Source organism: Drosophila pseudoobscura, chromosome 4 (genome assembly GCF_009870125.1).
Source record: "Drosophila pseudoobscura strain MV-25-SWS-2005 chromosome 4, UCI_Dpse_MV25, whole genome shotgun sequence".
NCBI lineage: Eukaryota > Metazoa > Arthropoda > Insecta > Diptera > Drosophilidae > Drosophila > Drosophila pseudoobscura.
In genome coordinates this window covers 12,521,203-12,538,010 of record NC_046681.1, presented here as the reverse complement: position 1 = coordinate 12,538,010, position 16,808 = coordinate 12,521,203, and the positions used below count along the sequence as shown (strand labels likewise).

General features: G+C 46.2%; 2 protein-coding genes across 4 annotated transcripts; both read left to right on the top strand.

The window, feature by feature from the left end:
* Positions 1–26: 26 nt before the first annotated feature.
* LOC4817953 (uncharacterized) lies at positions 27–11,394 on the top strand. 3 transcript variants are annotated; one of them, XM_033380036.1, is made up of 9 exons: positions 27–159; positions 4,770–5,100; positions 6,032–6,151; positions 7,282–7,369; positions 7,580–8,055; positions 8,590–9,311; positions 9,369–9,539; positions 9,610–9,763; positions 9,831–11,394. In XM_033380036.1, the coding sequence occupies exons 2-9, from the start codon at positions 4,996–4,998 to the stop codon at positions 10,332–10,334; spliced, it is 2,340 nt and encodes a 779-aa protein (XP_033235927.1). In that variant the 5' UTR covers positions 27–159; positions 4,770–4,995; the 3' UTR covers positions 10,335–11,394. The 3 variants fall into 3 exon arrangements, with proteins under 3 accessions (XP_033235927.1, XP_015035394.2, XP_001357342.4); XM_015179908.2 differs by lacking the exon at positions 27–159 and adding an exon at positions 3,962–4,207; XM_001357306.4 differs by lacking the exon at positions 27–159 and having other exon boundaries at positions 4,621–5,100.
* A 1,089-nt stretch (positions 11,395–12,483) lies between these two features.
* On the top strand, positions 12,484–14,078 carry LOC6903452 (uncharacterized). Its single transcript, XM_002132295.3, has one exon. It carries the CDS (start codon positions 12,563–12,565, stop codon positions 13,994–13,996), a length of 1,434 nt encoding a protein of 477 aa, XP_002132331.2. The 5' UTR covers positions 12,484–12,562; the 3' UTR covers positions 13,997–14,078.
* The last annotated feature ends 2,730 nt before the right edge of the window (positions 14,079–16,808 follow it).

Below are 16,808 nucleotides of genomic sequence, written 5' to 3'. Positions count from 1 at the left end.
CCCTTTCAGTCGTTGAATGCCGCTTTGTGGAGGCACACGTGCCTCATTTCCTCTATAAGTATTTCCTTCCTTGTAAGCAAGAGTGCTTTGAGGTCCCACTGAGAATGGCCACAGGTGGGGAGTGCTAATCCACACTGGTGTAGAGAAAGAGAAAGGCGGGTAAGATACTTGCCACAAGACCTATAAATAGGTCTTATCGTGGCTTCAATTGTGCAATGATGCAATGCTTGATTTGTTCTTTGTCCTATTCGAATGTTAACGTGTTGACGCGGTGACGGTCTGCTCGAGGGACCTTGGAAATGTTTGGCTCCATTTCGGTACACCCACGGGTGTGCGGAATTTTTGGCAACTCCCGATGAATTATGGTCCGGGCGATATGTGGCTGCTGTTTTGCATATCCTGGTCCAGCCGATGGCCGTTGTCCTTGGCTGCCCAAATTGAAAATTGAAAAATTGCTTATTGCAAATTTGTTGCCGCAATCGCTTGGGCAGGACAGGACAGGGCAGAGAAGAATAGCGAAATAGCGTTACATGCCCTTTGCTCTTTGGCTCTTTTCAACTTCCGTTTGCCATTTTGGCGTAGTGCACGTGCCGGACAACAGACAACGGAGTACGGAGAACGGACACGGAGAACCCTGTCCGTTGTCCACCCGCTGGCTGTTGCTGGCTGTTGCTGATGTTGCTCCCGTTTCCTGTGCGAGAATTTAGCAATATATTTTTCTTACTTCGTTTGACGTCCCTCGTATCTGGCGAACTGCAACTGCCAGGACACTGGGCACTGGCACTGGCACTGGCAATGGCATTGGCAATACCGAGAGCAACACCAACGCCAAGGGAAAGCAGAAAACTTTTGCATATTTCGTACTTTATGCTTGAAATATTTATGATCTCATGCAATTTGTGGCTTACTTCTTGGTCTGTGCTGTCTGTGCTGTCTGCCTGTCCTTTCGTGTCCTGTGATGGTCTGGTCTGCTTGGTTGGTTCCTCGGTTGGCCACAGGACCAACCACATCTAGCGACGTGTCTGCCAATCTGTGAAATATGCTGCTAATGCACTTATTGCCATCGTTCTATTGAATTTATGTCGAAATCGTCTCAGACTTGTGGCCTCTGCCGCAACCACTACCGTTTTCTCTTTTCACACTAATTTGAAGATAAGTTTTAAGGGTAGAAAAAGGACTAACCAGGCACTCAGCCTAATTGTGCATCCGGCACGGCCTGCACAATCAAATATTTATCCACTGCTATGTTATCAAATGATTTCTTCAGACATATGAAGGTTGAGAGCGGACCAGTAATGTGGCACAAAAGAATTGTAATGCCCTCGGACCTTGGCAGATTAATTGCCCATCCATTGGGTGGCCCTCATGGACCTCAGACCCCTCAGACAGACAGAGAGGCAGATTCAAGGGGATTCCCTGTCGTTGACACGGCTGGCTGTGGAAAAAAATCTGTTGCCTAATTTATGGCAAACGGAACGAAAAGAAGTCCCCAGAGTGCATTTGAAGAGCAGTTAAAGACCACCGGATAGGGGTCGGGACTGGTTGGTCCTCACGATTTGTTTCACATTTCCCTACCAATCGATTAGGGCACAGGCTGCAGGATCCAACGTCCAGGTTGCCAGATGTGGCCTTTGCTTGGGGATTTTGTGGCTTTGTGTTTGCCCTCAAGTGTCCAATCAGTTGGAAAAGGCTGTGGGCGCCTTTGAAAGCTCCATGACCAACGGGCACCGGAATTTGGCAAACAAATTTTGTGCTAAAGCCATTTTTACACAAGCCCACATACTTAAAGAACACACTGGCAAACTGGCACACATTGACCATCTCACAGCAGTCTCCAGATCGTGTCCTGCGACTGCATGCACATCCGTTAAGGAAATTACCAAACAAGCCGCGCATCCGGCAGATATGCGCCTGCAGTGCTGCCAGCCATTTCCAGACTTCGTTGTCTGCATCCTCCTCCTCGTTCCCGTCCGCAACCTCTCACATACGATAACGAGAGCATCAAAACGAAGTGGAATTAATAAAATGCCCCCAGGCATGCTAAGAGCATGCCGAAAGATGCTCGGGATTCTATGGATCTATGTAGTGTGGCTTTTGTAGAACAGATTTGTCTTTATCTAAATGAATCTTTACCAAATTGAAAGAATAATATCCACAAAAACGAATGTAAAACGCGTGAAAAACGAGTCGGAACACGTGCCGCGACCCTAAGATACCCGCAACTGGTCTAAGATGGAAAGGGGTGCTTGCCCGAGGGCTAGGCCACTCTGGGAGAGAGCAAGAGAGCGCTTCGAGCATTCAGCTCGTACATAAAAGTTTATCCAACTTTTTTTTGCTAAGAATCTGTAGTGCATTCCACATTTTATCCATTAATTATTATTGGGAATATCTCCATTGAATATCTTGATTGAAGCTTTCTGGTTAGCTTCAGATCAAACAGAGCTAGATCCAGGCTAATATCTTCCGCTGTCTGTTAGGGCCTCATGATTTTCGTTATTTTAATCATAATTTCAAACACGCTCGACTGCAGCTGGCACAAGGAGGGAGCAGGTAAGTCCATGGCCCTCTTCGGCAATATACGAGCAAACCAGCCATGATTTTACTTTTTACTTGGCAAACTCATCAAAGTTAAGTTGCCTATGCCCGGGCAGTGGTGGAGTGGTGGCAGTATCTTAAGCTGCCACAACGCCACTTCAACGGGAAAGTTGCCGAGTGAGTAGAAATATTTTTGGGAAGAGGCGGCGAGCCAAGGGAGAAGGACAAGCTGAATGTATCTCATAGATGCTGGCAACGGCTATTGCTCCGAATTTGTTTGCCTTGCTGAATTTTCATTTCAATTTCCTTGCTGTTTTATTTAATCTCACTTGAGGTGCAACGACGAATGCATTCGAGTGCCTGCCACGTTGTGGATGAAGCGGATTGGTTGTTGGGTTCCCATCTCTTTGTTGGTTTGTTGTTCCCCTTTTTCTCAATTTATTTCCGTTTTTATGATGCAAGAGGCGACGAATAAAAGTGTCAAAGAAATGGCATTTCATTGATAATTGATCCAACAGATGATTGCCCTCTTGTACAGCTTTTATCTCATATTATTATTATAACGATGTCCGACCTGATTGAATTTCCTTTTATTTTATTGGTGCGGCGATTCTTATTCCCAAGACCATATCCTCTTCGACTCTTAGCGAGGGCTTTGTTGATATTTCTATAGCTTCTAGCTTGAATTTCATGAAGGGTCTACATCCACTTCTTTCTGGGTGCTTTTGGCGGCTACTGTACCATTGTTGTCACATCTTTGCATCCCCAATGACAAAAGTTGAGCAAAAAAAACTGTTTTTGCCACTGGTTCTTCCGCTAACTTTTCGATTGCTCGGCTACAGTGTTCACAGGGTCAGAGTGGGTATCCCCACACATCCCCCCATCCCCCCCCATACGTATCCCTTTTGTTCAATTTTCTTGCTGGTTGATTTTGCCTGTTGCAATTTGTTCCCAATTGATTTCCAAACACTTTGAATTTATTGGTTTTCAAAAAGTTTGAGGTATTTTATTGTTTCCGCTAATTTCTTTTGTCCAGCCAGGGCTCGAGAAGATGCCATGTCCCCGGGCCCCCCCCCGGCCACAAAAAGTTGCACCGGAAATGAATGGGAGGCGAGTGTGTGGCCAGGGAATGTGCTTCTTCAGTGGCTTGGGTATATGGGTCTCTCTTGGCGCTGATTATCATGGATAAAAGTGGGCAGATGCAGCATATTTTCGTCTGAGAAAGTCTATATAGTCCACTATAGTCTTGAATTCAAACATATAGTAGATGAATCCCCTCATTTTCCTTGTCTCTTGCTCTGTAATATTGTAGGTCTTGGGCACCTTTAAATCCATTTGTTCTACGTATTCCAAATGTGGCTAGGTCTGGCAACGCAGGCCCTCGAACAGCTGCTTGCCTCTGGCAGGGTCCTGTGCGCAGGTCCTTGGCTCTGTGCTGCCCAGCTGTGCCGCATTGTTTTCCTGCTGCCTTCGCCGAGAGTTAAATGTTTTGGCGTGTGTGTTTCGGTTATCCCCAAAAAGTTGTTAAACAAACCAATTGATAAGTGCTCAGCCGAATCGGTGGCCAGAGGGGCAAGTGAAACGGAAAGTTGTCCTGGCAGCGTCCTGTCCTGGTTGCGGCTTGCAGATTGGGGGCCAGCAGCACCAGTGCCGAGTGGAATGCTGTACAAAGGTGATGAAAGCACAACGGAGCATCATCCAGAGCCAAAATGTACATAGATCATCGCTTAAAGATCAATCTCCCTTATAAATAGACCAACTATTGTATTCAAATGGAAGGGATTCCAGTTCTTTCAGGCTGAATCGTTTCGGGCAAAGCCTTGCACAGATTTTTATTGATTTTTCCTTTATAATTGGCCAACGAGGAAAAGTTCGAGTGCCCAGAGAGCACGCACACACACACTCTCTCTCTCTCGCTCTCTCTCTCTCTCTCTCTGTGTGTGTCTCCGGACTTCCCTCTCTCTCGCTGTCGCTTTTCTTTTTGGACTTTTGTTTTGCTAAGCTTATTCGTAAAACATATGAAAATCTTTTCCCAGCTTATGTATAAAATACAAATGGAAACCCTATAAAATGCTAAATAAATAAATATAACTATCGAATCGCATATCGCCGCCATAAAGTACACAAAGAAAAATCTCCATTAAATTGAGTCAAAAACAAAATAAACAAGTAAACTGTTGTCTGAACGCTGAAAACTAATCCCCCTGCTCCCTGCACTCCGACATGCTGAATAGCCGGAGCCCCCCTCAGTACAAGCAGCAGGCAAGGGGGGGCTCCGTTAGCTCCGCCAGCTCCACCAGTTCCGTAAGCGCCGCGGGCTCTTCGGCTGCCCTTCCCCTGCTGGGCCATTATCAGGCCACCTACGGCCATCAAGGACACTCGCACGCCTGCTACCATCATCAGCAGCAGCAGCAGCAGCAACAGCATCATCACGGTGGCCGCACCTCACTGACACCCACCATGAAGCGGGGCAAGAAGCAGTGGGGCACCAGGGAGCGATCCGGCATGAGTTTCCTCATCGTCATTACCTTCTTTGCCGTCTTCGGGCTGATCATCTTGACCGAGGTGAGTGGGCTCTAAACTCGTATACCCTTACTTAATGATGGCTTCTGGCCGTGCCTGTTTCAAGGACACTGCGGTGGGGTTTATAGGGGCTTACACTGGCAGAAGCGGAAATAGCTTATTTAGTATGTGTTTGATGACGGGGAAAGTCATCCAAAAGTTGGAAAGAAACAGGAAATAGGCTTTATGCTTATATTTTTTATACCCGATACTCGAAAGGTTTAAAGTACTTATGTATATTCTTGATTACCATCAAAAGCGGAGTCTGTCTGTCCCGATGAGCGTCTAGATCTTAGAGACTATAAACAGACGCCCTCTTCGGCATCCCTAAAAGAGAATGCCCTTGTCTACGAGACTGCACAATCTGAATTAGATCGGATCATTATTATAGCCAAAATTAGCAAATCAATTTTCTATCCCTCGCCCACGCACTTTTTGTCGTGCAATGTGCGGAGGAGAGCCATGATGATTGAGCATCGGGTATAACCGCCGTAGCTTTGAATACTCTCAGGGATTTGAATTCTTCCTCACACCATGACCACCATCGATGTTCTCCAGGAGCATCTTTATGGCCCCAGGGGTCCTACCCAATGAAACAATTGGTTTAAATTATTTATTTTAAGGGCAATATTGTATATTTGTAGCACTTACCTCAGCCACTTTGATTTTCTGAACTATATTCGATGGGTATCCCTCGATATTTTGGGTTTTATATAGCAGCGATACATGAACTATGTATTATTTAAATATGGGTGGCCTCAAATGGCAGGAAAACTGTTCAATTAACTTGTATTTAAAATTCAGCTCAGGTTCAGCTTCATTATGCCAGTGAGAGCTGAGGAAATTAGAGAGCTTGAAATTCAAATTTCCCACAGTAAACACTTTCATATTCCATATTCCGTGTTCCTCTGCCTTTGTCTCCGTCTCGTTGCAGGTCTTCATGATCGACGAGCGCACGCACAGCGGCATGCTGGCCATGCGGGCCGGTGGCGGCGGAGGCATCAGCCTGGGCGGACGGATGGGCGACTCGATGCCGGATTATGATAATGTTAAGGTAAGTTTTGCTATGCAAATCGGGCCTGGCCGCAGCATCCTGTGGGAACACAAAAGATGCTTTCGCCGGAATATGCCGGCGTTTTTTTTTTGTCTGGCTTCCCGGGCAAAGGGATTTGCATTTTTAATACGTATCCATGGGTGCCACAATTAGCACTTCAACCGATTCGGTATGCCCCTCAAATTTAGCACAAGGGAGCATAGGGAGACAGTGGACATAATATTTGTGTAATATTTGATAAATATTTTACTTTCGTTAAAAATTGATTTATTGACACGAAGAAAAAGAAATTAAACAAATCGGATAACATTTGTGGAAGAGTGAGGATTTTTTTTTGGTCGCTGATTGTACATTAAATTTCAAAAAAATCTTATCACAATCGAAATTAAAAATCTTCAAAGTGTTTGACTTTTCCAAGGATCACGAAGGCACGATAATGGTCTGAAGGGGGTCTGCGATAAGTTGTGGCCTCGTAAGCACGGTCCCGACTCCGGAGGCCTTGAAGTGGCGAGGACTCTACTCCAAGGACTAGGTGAAGTCTGGGAAGATTTTAAAGTCTTCCAAGCGGCGGTGTGATTATGATCCAGCATAGCCATATCGATGGGTTGATCCTTTGGGGCTGTACATTTCCAGGCAAAAGTTTTCTAACGGAAGGCATGACTGAAAATTCCGTGTTTAATTTTTAAAGATTAAATATATTGTGATGCAGTGGTAATAAAGGCTGTCAGCTATGGAACTCGGAGTATATAACACCTCGTTAAATTTTAATTTTAATGAACTTCTTACGAACTTCCATGCAAGGTGAATTTCTATATAAGGAAGTTTATTTCCAGACCATTGCAAAAATAAATTCTATATTACGAATTCAACGTAAAACGAATTCCCTTTGAGATTCGCTATATGGAAGTTCGACTGTACAAGCCTTAGGTTTATTGAGTTTCCATTGAATAAATCTATATACAAAAATTGTCTCTATTGATAATTCCGAAGGTCCTTGCTGAGTTTCTTTAGGCGAACAGTTCAGATGTCCTTGTACTTGAGTTTCTGCATTGTATTTTTAATGAAACTTGATTTACAGGAAATGATTTAATTCATTCGATTGCATGATGTGTTTTTTTGTTCACTTGCAGGAAGACTACGATCTACTGGATGACAGCATTCTGAGTGATAATAAATTAGGTTTTGTACAGCTTCGTGACAATAAACTGAAAATTCAAGGTGAGTAGCAGCCAAGGCATCTTCTGCCTCCGCCTCCGCATCCGCATCCATTCCCAAAGCAATCATTGACACAATGGCCCGGTCGAAATCGAATCGTTCGATTCGAGCATAATGCTATTTGAGGAGCATTCGATTACAAAGGAGACGACAAAAGGGCCCATTACGTATACGCCGCATGTCTCATGCATTTCTCAATTTCTCATTTCACAGAAGCCGCAGGCGCCGATGGTCAACGCTTGGCCGGCATGCTGCTCAATGGAGCCAGGGCTGGAGCTGCGGTCGGACATGGACCGGGACCTGGACCAGGACCTGGCGCCGGCACTGGTGTGGGTGCGGGTGCGGGTGGATTTGGTGTGAATGTCCCGCTCATACCCTGGGGCCAGATGCTGCCCGGCAAGGTGGAGGAGACGCTGCCCCACTTTCCATTTGGCACGGCGCCCAGCGATGGTGCCTGGCAAATAGTCAACGGCACACGCTTCAAGTTCTTTGTCTACTCCGCCTACTTTGATCGGCGCGAGGGGGCGCGTCTGGTGCGGATTGTGGGGGCCACCAAGACACGGGGACCAGAACGTGTCTGGTGCCGGTTCTGGTTCGGTCCGCCCCCAGCCAACGGTACCGAGGGGCCGGGGGCAGCCGCAGCAGCCCGTGCCAAATATACCTCGGCCACAGTGATGGCCCGCGTCAAGGTGAGTGCAAGACGTGGAGCTTCAGTCTTGAAAATTTGATGGGAATTGTGCCAGTGAGCTTTTTTAGCAGCTTAGTTTGCGAGATATTTAATGATAAATCATATTTGGCGAAAGAAGTGCGGACTGAAGAGCAATCAAGAGAGAGAAGTGAAGGGCAGCCGAAGGGCAGGCAGTCCGAATGCAAGCGAGGCTTCGACTAGAGCACGACAGATCGAGAGAGCGAGAGGGAATGCGAAGGAAAGAAAAAAAGACGAGAGCTTCGCTAACTCTCTTTCGCTCAGCCCTACTGAGAGCGCTTTGAGGCCTTGCTTGATGAGAGACAGAGATAGAGAGATAGAGAACGAAGTTTGCTGTTGTCTCGAAAAGAGCTTTGCGGGAGCTGCTCTAGCGCTCTCTTTATATCGCTCTCTCACTTTTCTCGTTTCTGCGCTTGCCCTTGGACAATCTTGAGCACAAGCAACGGCTATCGCTTTAGGTCTGGGTAACCCCAGAGAATACTTTCTTCTAATTTATGAAATCGTATTGAATCCGTAGATCATACGTGAGAACTGGAACCTCAAGTACAGCGCCTGTTTTATCCTCTGCCCGGTGCGAGCCCCGCCCCTGGATGTGCCGCGGTATGTGAGCGTCGTGTCGCGGCTTCGGGCGCCGCCTGGCAATCTGCTGACGCTGCGCAACACCGATCAGGATGAGGACTTTTCAGCGCATCCGCGCAACGCCAGCACTGGCACTGGAGAGGGCAAGCGGGGTCAAGGGGTGCCGCCTCGGGCACCGCCCAGCGGCGATAATATACCCGACCGCATCGCCGTCTGCGTGAAGCCGTTCCACTTCAACTACGACAAGGCGCTGTATCTGATGGAGTACCTGGAGTTCTACGCCCTGCTGGGGGTCTCGCACTTCACCTTCTACAACCACACGCTGGGGCCGCACGCCTCCTGCGTGCTGCAGAGCTATCAGCAGGGCCTGGTGCCCGGCAACCTGACCGCCTTCGATCTGGAGCAACTGCAGCCGTCGGACGTGGCGAACAATGCGACGCCCAAGGTGCTCAAGTCGCTGCACTACCAACGGCCCACGGTCAGCATTCTGCCGTGGAGCCTGCGCATGCGCAGCCAGAAGGAGATCCGCACCGAGGGCCTGTTCGCGGCCCTCAACGACTGCCTGTACCGCACGATGTACCGATACAAGTACTTGGCCCTCGTCGATCTGGACGAGTTCATTGTGCCGCGCTACTCGGACACGCTCAACGAGCTCATTGGGTGAGTTCCGTCCGTACTTTTGCGGGCCTTCTGTACTCATCGCCGATGCCCTTCCAGCTCCCTGAATCAGCGCTTTCGCAATCGCAACACTGGGGCCTATTCCTTCCAAAACGCCTTCTACTACCTGCAGTTCGCGGACGATGCTCTGGCCAGTTCCGGCATCGTGGGAGGCAGCGATCAGCTGGCCAATGTCCGGGCCTCCCTAGTGACCCAACGCAAGACGCGCAGGTAAGTGGTACCCAGAGGTGTACGAAACTCCCCCACCCTGAACCCCCATTTTGTGTGTGTGTTCCCCAAGGCGGTACAAGCTGCATCCACAAAAGCAAAGATCCAAGTACATCTGCAAGCCAGAGGCAGTGGTCGAGGCAGGCAATCATTTCGTCTGGGAGTTCGGACCCGGCAAGGTATCCCTCAATGTCCCGCCCAAGGAGGCCATTCTGCAGCACTATCGAGTGAGTACACCCAAAGGGGAAACATGTATTGGCCAAATGACTTCATAAACGGTATTTTGTACTTTAGGTGTGCGAATTCGGTGGCAATGACTGCATTAAGGCCCCATCCGTTGTGGACCGTACGACCTTCAAGTACGTGAACCGCCTGTCGCAGCGTGTGGATACCGTGTACCGCCATCTGCGCCAGCGCTGCGATCTGCCGGCCCTGCCAACGCTGCCCAATCCCAGGCCCAAGGAGGCCGACGATGTTCAGCCGGAGAAGCCAGGGGTACTGCATCAGATACGGCAGCTGAATGCCCAGGACACGGCCAAGGCGCCAGTGAGTGCCACAACAGCAACAACAACAACAACGACTACAACGACAAGAAAAACGACGACGACAACAACAACCACAACAACGAAGAGAACGGAAGTGAGGAAAGAGAATTTGGGAGAAGCAGGGACCACGGCATCCCCGAAGCAGCCCCATCCCCATCCCCCCCAGTCCCCGCCAGTGCGCAAGAAACGAAAGCTAATCGTCTTCGAGGTGAACGATTTCGGGGTGCCGGTGGCCCGCGTGGAGTACCAATGAGTGAGGGACTTGGCTGGCAACATTTAACCACAGTCCGTGCCAATGTCCGTTTCGGTTGTGCCCCAGTGCTACGCTACGGTTGTTCGACTATATTTAACCATTGCCAACATGCTCAATGATCCTCCAAGCTGATGATGACTTGCTCACACACCCCAAAAAAAGGATAACGAGGAGGAGAAAAACTCCACAGAATTAAGTGAAACCAAAGCAATGAAATGATACATACAAACATATATATCTCCCATCCAACACTTTGATCTAAGCTGCATTTTACATAGGCTTGATAGAGACTTCATTCCTCGATTAATTAGGATTAAATAGTAAGCATAGAATACTCGTATAATTTCATTCGGTTGTATCTAAACTTTATCCACTATATATTTATTTATGTATATTTTGAAATACAACCATGTTTCATTACTCCCGGGCACAACAACAACAACTACAACTTATGAAACAAACAACAATGAGACTTTATGTTTGGTCGAATACGAGTACTTTGATGAGATATTTTCGGTGATTTTGGTACTAATTAATTCCTATGCAAAATTCAGAAAATTCCTAAAGAAAAACACACACACACAAAAGATCGTGCTAAACGAGTAGTAACTAGTGCACAAAAATATATACATATAGGAAATAAACACCCTATGAACTGTTAGTTGTACGAGTACGAAGGCATTTTAGTTGCAAGACTCCGGGATATTATGGCCCGGAGCCAAGCCGCATAGACTCTGAGTCAATGGATAGTTTAGGCCACCTTTGCTAAGCTAACTAGTCTAGTGCTAACCGTAAACAAATTAGTTTAGTTAAGGCAGACAAGACATTTAACACAACTGAAACGAATTTTCAATGCTTCGAACTTAAAGTAGAACCTGGTTTGGCCTAGGCGCGCAGTGACATCTACGAGTATAAGATACTAAATGAACGAATTCCACAACTAATTATAAACAATACAGTGTATGTAGTTCTTAAGCAACAAACAACTAAAAACTAAATACTAATGGGCATTCGTGTATTCGATTATCATAAAGTCAATAAACAGAAATCAAAAACAAAACCTTGAGGGGCAGATATGTAGGTGTACTCGTCAGGTGGCAGAAGGACCAGAAAGTGATGGAGGCTACCATCCAGCACATGTTGCAGGGAAAGGAGTACGAGGTCATGGCCATCAGCCGGGACAGACCCAGCATAAGTCTACCTCAATGGAGGATAGAGGACTTCCCATTACCTTCTCTTACAGTGACTCCAAACTGAGCGAAGGATTTAGATGCACACCTTTTAGAGGCGGATTGGGGGCCTCAGTGCCATGAGCAACCAGCGGGGCTGGTGAGGATAGCCATGTACGAGTCGTGGACGTTAAGACAGCATTAAAAGCCCCCCATCACCCGTCTAGCGGCGCTATTTCCAAAAGACTTGGCCATCAAAGACTCCAGCACCACGATCATTACGGAGACTGATGAGCTAGCCAGGGGTTTTCATAGTTTTCTTCCTTTAAATCGATATGTTGGATCAATATTTCTGAGAACAGGTCCAAGAACTGGTTCCATTGTAACAGATCCCTTCAACTGGGCTTCCATTTAACCCCACCAAAGTTCAACCTTCCTGTGTGGTCTTCCGGTTTTTCCCATCTCAGACATTCGTAGACAGACGATCGAATCTTTATGCTCAATCATTTTCCCCCAAGCCCCAACAAAAGCGATACGAAACGAAAAGTTAGGAAGCATATTCAATAGGCAAATCGATGGAGAGCTACGATGGAGTATACAATATATGTTGTGGCAATGTTATATGGCAATACTTTTTCGTTTGTTCCTTAAGAGAAGATTTTTTTTAAAGAATTTTAAGGAATTTTTCAAAAAGTTTGTAAGACCATTTCGTATCCCACAAAAATATATATTTGAAACCACAACACCGCAGAAACATCCCTACAACCCGTCGATTGCTCAGAACTAACCCAAAACTATCCACAGAAATATCCTCAGCAATATACCTAGATCTATCTAGATACATAGCTCACCGCTCCCCAAAACGGACTGAAGTTTACCCTCCAACTCTTCGAACAATCTGTAGAAATATACCTGAAATCTACCGAAAGAACTACCCCTAGAACTTTCCTTCAGTGTCACGTTTGGTACTGGTTCGTTCGAAATTTTAGTCGTATTCCAAATTTCAGTAAAGCAACACCTAAAAATCTGAAATAGTTCCGATCCCTAGATCCTTAAATTATGTTCTCTCCCAAGAAGTTCGACGACCGTTGGGTATCCCACAACAAGGAAACCGACGAGAGGTCGCGACAGTCCAGACCGGGGAGCTCAAGAGGCAGTCGCAATACGATGACTGAGAGGGCTGATGGGAGAAATAAGAGCGAACCAGGGACGGTCTACGATGCCTCGGTAAATCTGAACATCAGTGACTGCCTCGAGATGCTGGAGAGCAGCCCCCAACCCGAGGAGGCGTTCCACCCGAACTCCCGGGAATGCCATTGCGCGAGGGCGTGGCTGAATGCTTTGACATCCATGCAGTGCAACACGGTAATGGAGGCGTGCCTGCGCAACGGATACATCAGCGCGTTGAGTGTGTGCCTCAACCAGAAGATCCTCTACGGGATCTTCGAGCAGATGCCCCCAGAGGAGCTCAACTGGATGGACATTCTGGACACGACGACTAATGCGTCGTCGATTCATGTATCATTCAGGTCAAATGAGGCGTTGAGGCAGCAGTTTGTTCCCTTCGAGTCAATGAACTTGTCCAGTCTTCCGTCCTTAAGCGTGCAGGAAGAGATGGTGCGACAGCAGCGTTTCATAGAAGAACCTCAGGTGTTCCGGGCAGAAGAGCTGCAGAGATTCCAGCAAGAGCGGCAGCGATATCAGGAACAGCCCCCCCAGACGGAAACCTTTTACGATCCTGACACCTTTCCACCGCCGCCCCATTTGCGTCAACAGTCGGGCGCCTACTACAAGCCGTCGAGCGTGAAATTCTACTCCTTCGGGGCGGCCCCTCGCTTCCAGGCGGCAAACCAAGAAGGAGCAGACTCCTGCCCATCAGGTGCCGAAGGAGGAGGTTTGGCAACTGCCGTCGTTGGTCCCACACGTTCGATTCTTAGGCGGAAGTGCTTCAGCGCGCAGGTCCCTCGTGTTTATCCATCATATCTCAAGACGCCACTGTCCTTCAATGCCAGACGATCGGTTGATGATGAGATTTGGTACACAGGTCCAATACAATCCTATAGAATGAAGTTCCCAAGCCAGGAGTACGTGTTCAAGGGATCCAAACAGTTCAAGCGATCGAAACAGGTGCTGCAAAACGCTCCTGGCACCCAGACGAATCACTGGAAGCCAGAGGCCATCGAGGAGGACTCTGACAGGGAGAAAACCGGTCAAACTGTGATCTCAAGGAGCCAATGCGACATGTCCCTCCTTAGGGAGTGCATCCGTCGCGAGCTGCGCGGGGAATCACCCGTGGGAGCAAACGACTTTCTGGAGGCCGAAATAGTGCGCTACAAGAGCATTAACAGCCGATACAGGCGCGACGATCCCGAATACAAGGAGAAAATGCTCGCAGGGGATCCCAAGACGCAGAGGACATACCTGTTGCTCAACATGGAGAAGGATTTGACCAGTTATTATGCTGTTCAGAGGCAAAGAAAGGTCACAATTTAAGAGGATTTAGAAGGATTAAGGACTAGTTTCAAGGATTTCAGAATAAGACTAAAATTTATCAGGAATATGCTCATCGAAACCACTGAAACGCATTTTGAATACAAAATGGGTATTGGGTTGGGGTATATCAGATTTGAGGGGATAAAGGGTGTAACGTCCAGAAGAAAGCGCTTCCGACACCATAAAGTATATATATTCCTGATCAGCATCAATAGCCGATTGAGCCATGTCTGTCCGTTCGTCCCTATGAGTGCCTAGTGCTCAAAGACTTCTGTGATATGTCACTGTTATATTTCAAAACTTTGCAGCAGCTCGGGGTTGGGGGACGTGCTGCTGAGTTTTGGCGCCAATGAGACAAGACAACCACCTTTAATGATACTGTTAGACATCCTGCTATTAATTCTTCTTTATTTCCAGGATTATGGCTGAGGAAACTGTCATACTAGGAGAAGAATATGTCCTACGTTAACTTATACTTGTATATCTGTGCACATAATTATTTTAGCCAAGACAACTACCTTTAATGTTTCTGTTAGACATACTGCTATAAATTCTTCTATCTTCTGTTATAAATTCTGCAATATTATGTGGATTAGCTGAGAAGCCACTGTCATACTAAGGAAAAATATGTCCTACGTTAACTTAAGCTCATAAGCATGTGTACATAATTCTTTATGCTACCACCTTTAATGTTTCTATTAAACATTCTGCTATATTACGAGAATTAGCTGAGAAGCCAATGTACATTAAATTAACTTATACTCGTATAAAAGTATATATATATAATTATTACTGCTTAAGCCAAGACAACCACCTTAAATGTTTGTTACACAGACTGCTATAAATTCTGTTATATTACGAGGACTACAGACTCCTTTCGAGGATTATAGTTGAGGCCACTGTCATTCTTTGAGAAGAATATGTCCTACGTTAACGTATACTCTTATATCTGCCAAGAAGCCAAGACAACCACCTTTCATGTTTCTGTTACACAGACTGCTACAAATTCTGCTATGAGGATTATAGCTGAGTGCCCACTGTCATACAAGGGGAAAAATATAGGTTTTACCCCACATAGATACGTTCTTCGCAAAACATTCCATAAAAGTTCATCAAAGTTCTCCTTATTTATTCACTGGAATGTCTGAGTGAAACTCCAACTGAATGAGTGAGTCAATGCATTACTGAGTGAATGCATTAGTGAGTGGAGCCGCATTTTTATCGTTATCTTTTTTGCTGTGTGTGTTTTTTCGCCTGGTTTTTGTCATTGAAGTACGACTATTTGGTGGAATTTAATTTACTTGACTTTCATTTGCAGCAGAACACGCAGAACACAGAAGAAAAAGAATGCAATGCCAAGATAATAAATAGTTTGATTCGAATTCAGTTTCAGTCTCCATTTTCCATTTTCTAGTTCTTTTTTGGTTTCGTACGTACCTAAATAATGACTTTTGTGGGTGGGGTGGGGGGGGGGGGGGCGGTAGACACAATTGGAACGAAGATAAAGATCTGCCAGCAAACGAAATTTGTTTTTGCAGATAAATTAGGGCAAGCGCTGGGCTACAGGGAGGAGGGGTTTTTTTAAAATTAGATTAAGTGTTAGTTAATAATGGGTTACAAATTAATTTATCCACAAAATGGTTTCAAAAATACAGCACTTTTCTTTGTAGAAATGTCAAAAAAATGTCTTAAATTATTTATAATACAATATAAATTTGTTCAATTAATAAATTTAGTTATTTACCAGAGGGCAAGCCAACCCCTGGCTCACTCGCTTCGATCGCCGGCGACGATACGAGTAAAAAATCGAGCCACGACGACCCACAATTTCTTTTATAACACAGAGAGATTATAATATAATTTGATCCCATCTTTGAATCATATAAAAATCCATTAATCCCACTGTTAATCTATCGACTCTCATCAAAAATAGTCCCCGATTTCCACAGTGTCTGCCACAAGCCCCTGGCTGTAATGCGGGTTTCATGGCTTGCGGCTACTTTAATCTCTCGTTTAAATACTTTTCCGCAGATAGTATCATGGATATCATGGATATCAGTGTTAATTGTAACCCTAAAAAAACGTGTATCATATCACAAAACAAAGTGCAGTCCACACACGTCTGTCGGTCTGCTCTGTGGCCTGCCACCGATGACCGCAAAAACAACATCAAATGGGAGACGGGAGACGAGGGGCGGGGGGCGGGCGAGCCTTTTCCTGTTGATTGGAAAAACTTAACACGCACATTAACACTGGGGAAATGGGGAAAAAATGGTAAAATTTCCATTCAACGAAGCGGCAAATTAATGAAATAAAACTTAACCTCAAATTTCATAATAAATACCAAGGTATTTTCCACGCTGGCAAAGAGATTACCAAAGTTTTGGTATCCCAAAAACTTCCGCACAGACACTTTATTCGTGCGGTTTTCATCGTTTTCATCAGGTCTTACCTACCGCAGTGGAACTTTATTAAAAATCACTTAAAAATAACCAAAAATAGCGAGGAAAATGGCCACAAATGATGACAATGATGGGAGGCTGGCGATGGTGGTGGCTGTCGATGATGCTAATGATGATGCCAGGGGTTGATTGGGTAAACGAAACGACGACGACGATGACGATGATGATGATGATGATATTGTTGGTTCCCACACTTTTTGGCGGCTGTGTTGGGGCGTAAATTTAGCATAATTCAGGCCGGCAACAGCTGTTGCCACAAACGATAAAGGCCCCCCCACCCCCTCGCCATGAATGGGGAAGCAGCAGGAATTTACACCCTTCTCTCATCCCTTTTTTTTGTGGGGGGGTGG

Coding starts and splice junctions, on each gene's coding strand:
- LOC4817953 (XM_001357306.4), top strand. CDS start 4,759: ATGCTGAATAGCCGGAGCCCCCCTCAGTACAAGCAGCAGGCAAGGGGG. Junction 9,312..9,368: donor ACGCTCAACGAGCTCATTGG/GTGAGTTCCGTC, acceptor ATGCCCTTCCAG/CTCCCTGAATCAGCGCTTTC. Junction 9,764..9,830: donor CCATTCTGCAGCACTATCGA/GTGAGTACACCC, acceptor TTTGTACTTTAG/GTGTGCGAATTCGGTGGCAA.
- LOC6903452 (XM_002132295.3), top strand. CDS start 12,563: ATGTTCTCTCCCAAGAAGTTCGACGACCGTTGGGTATCCCACAACAAG.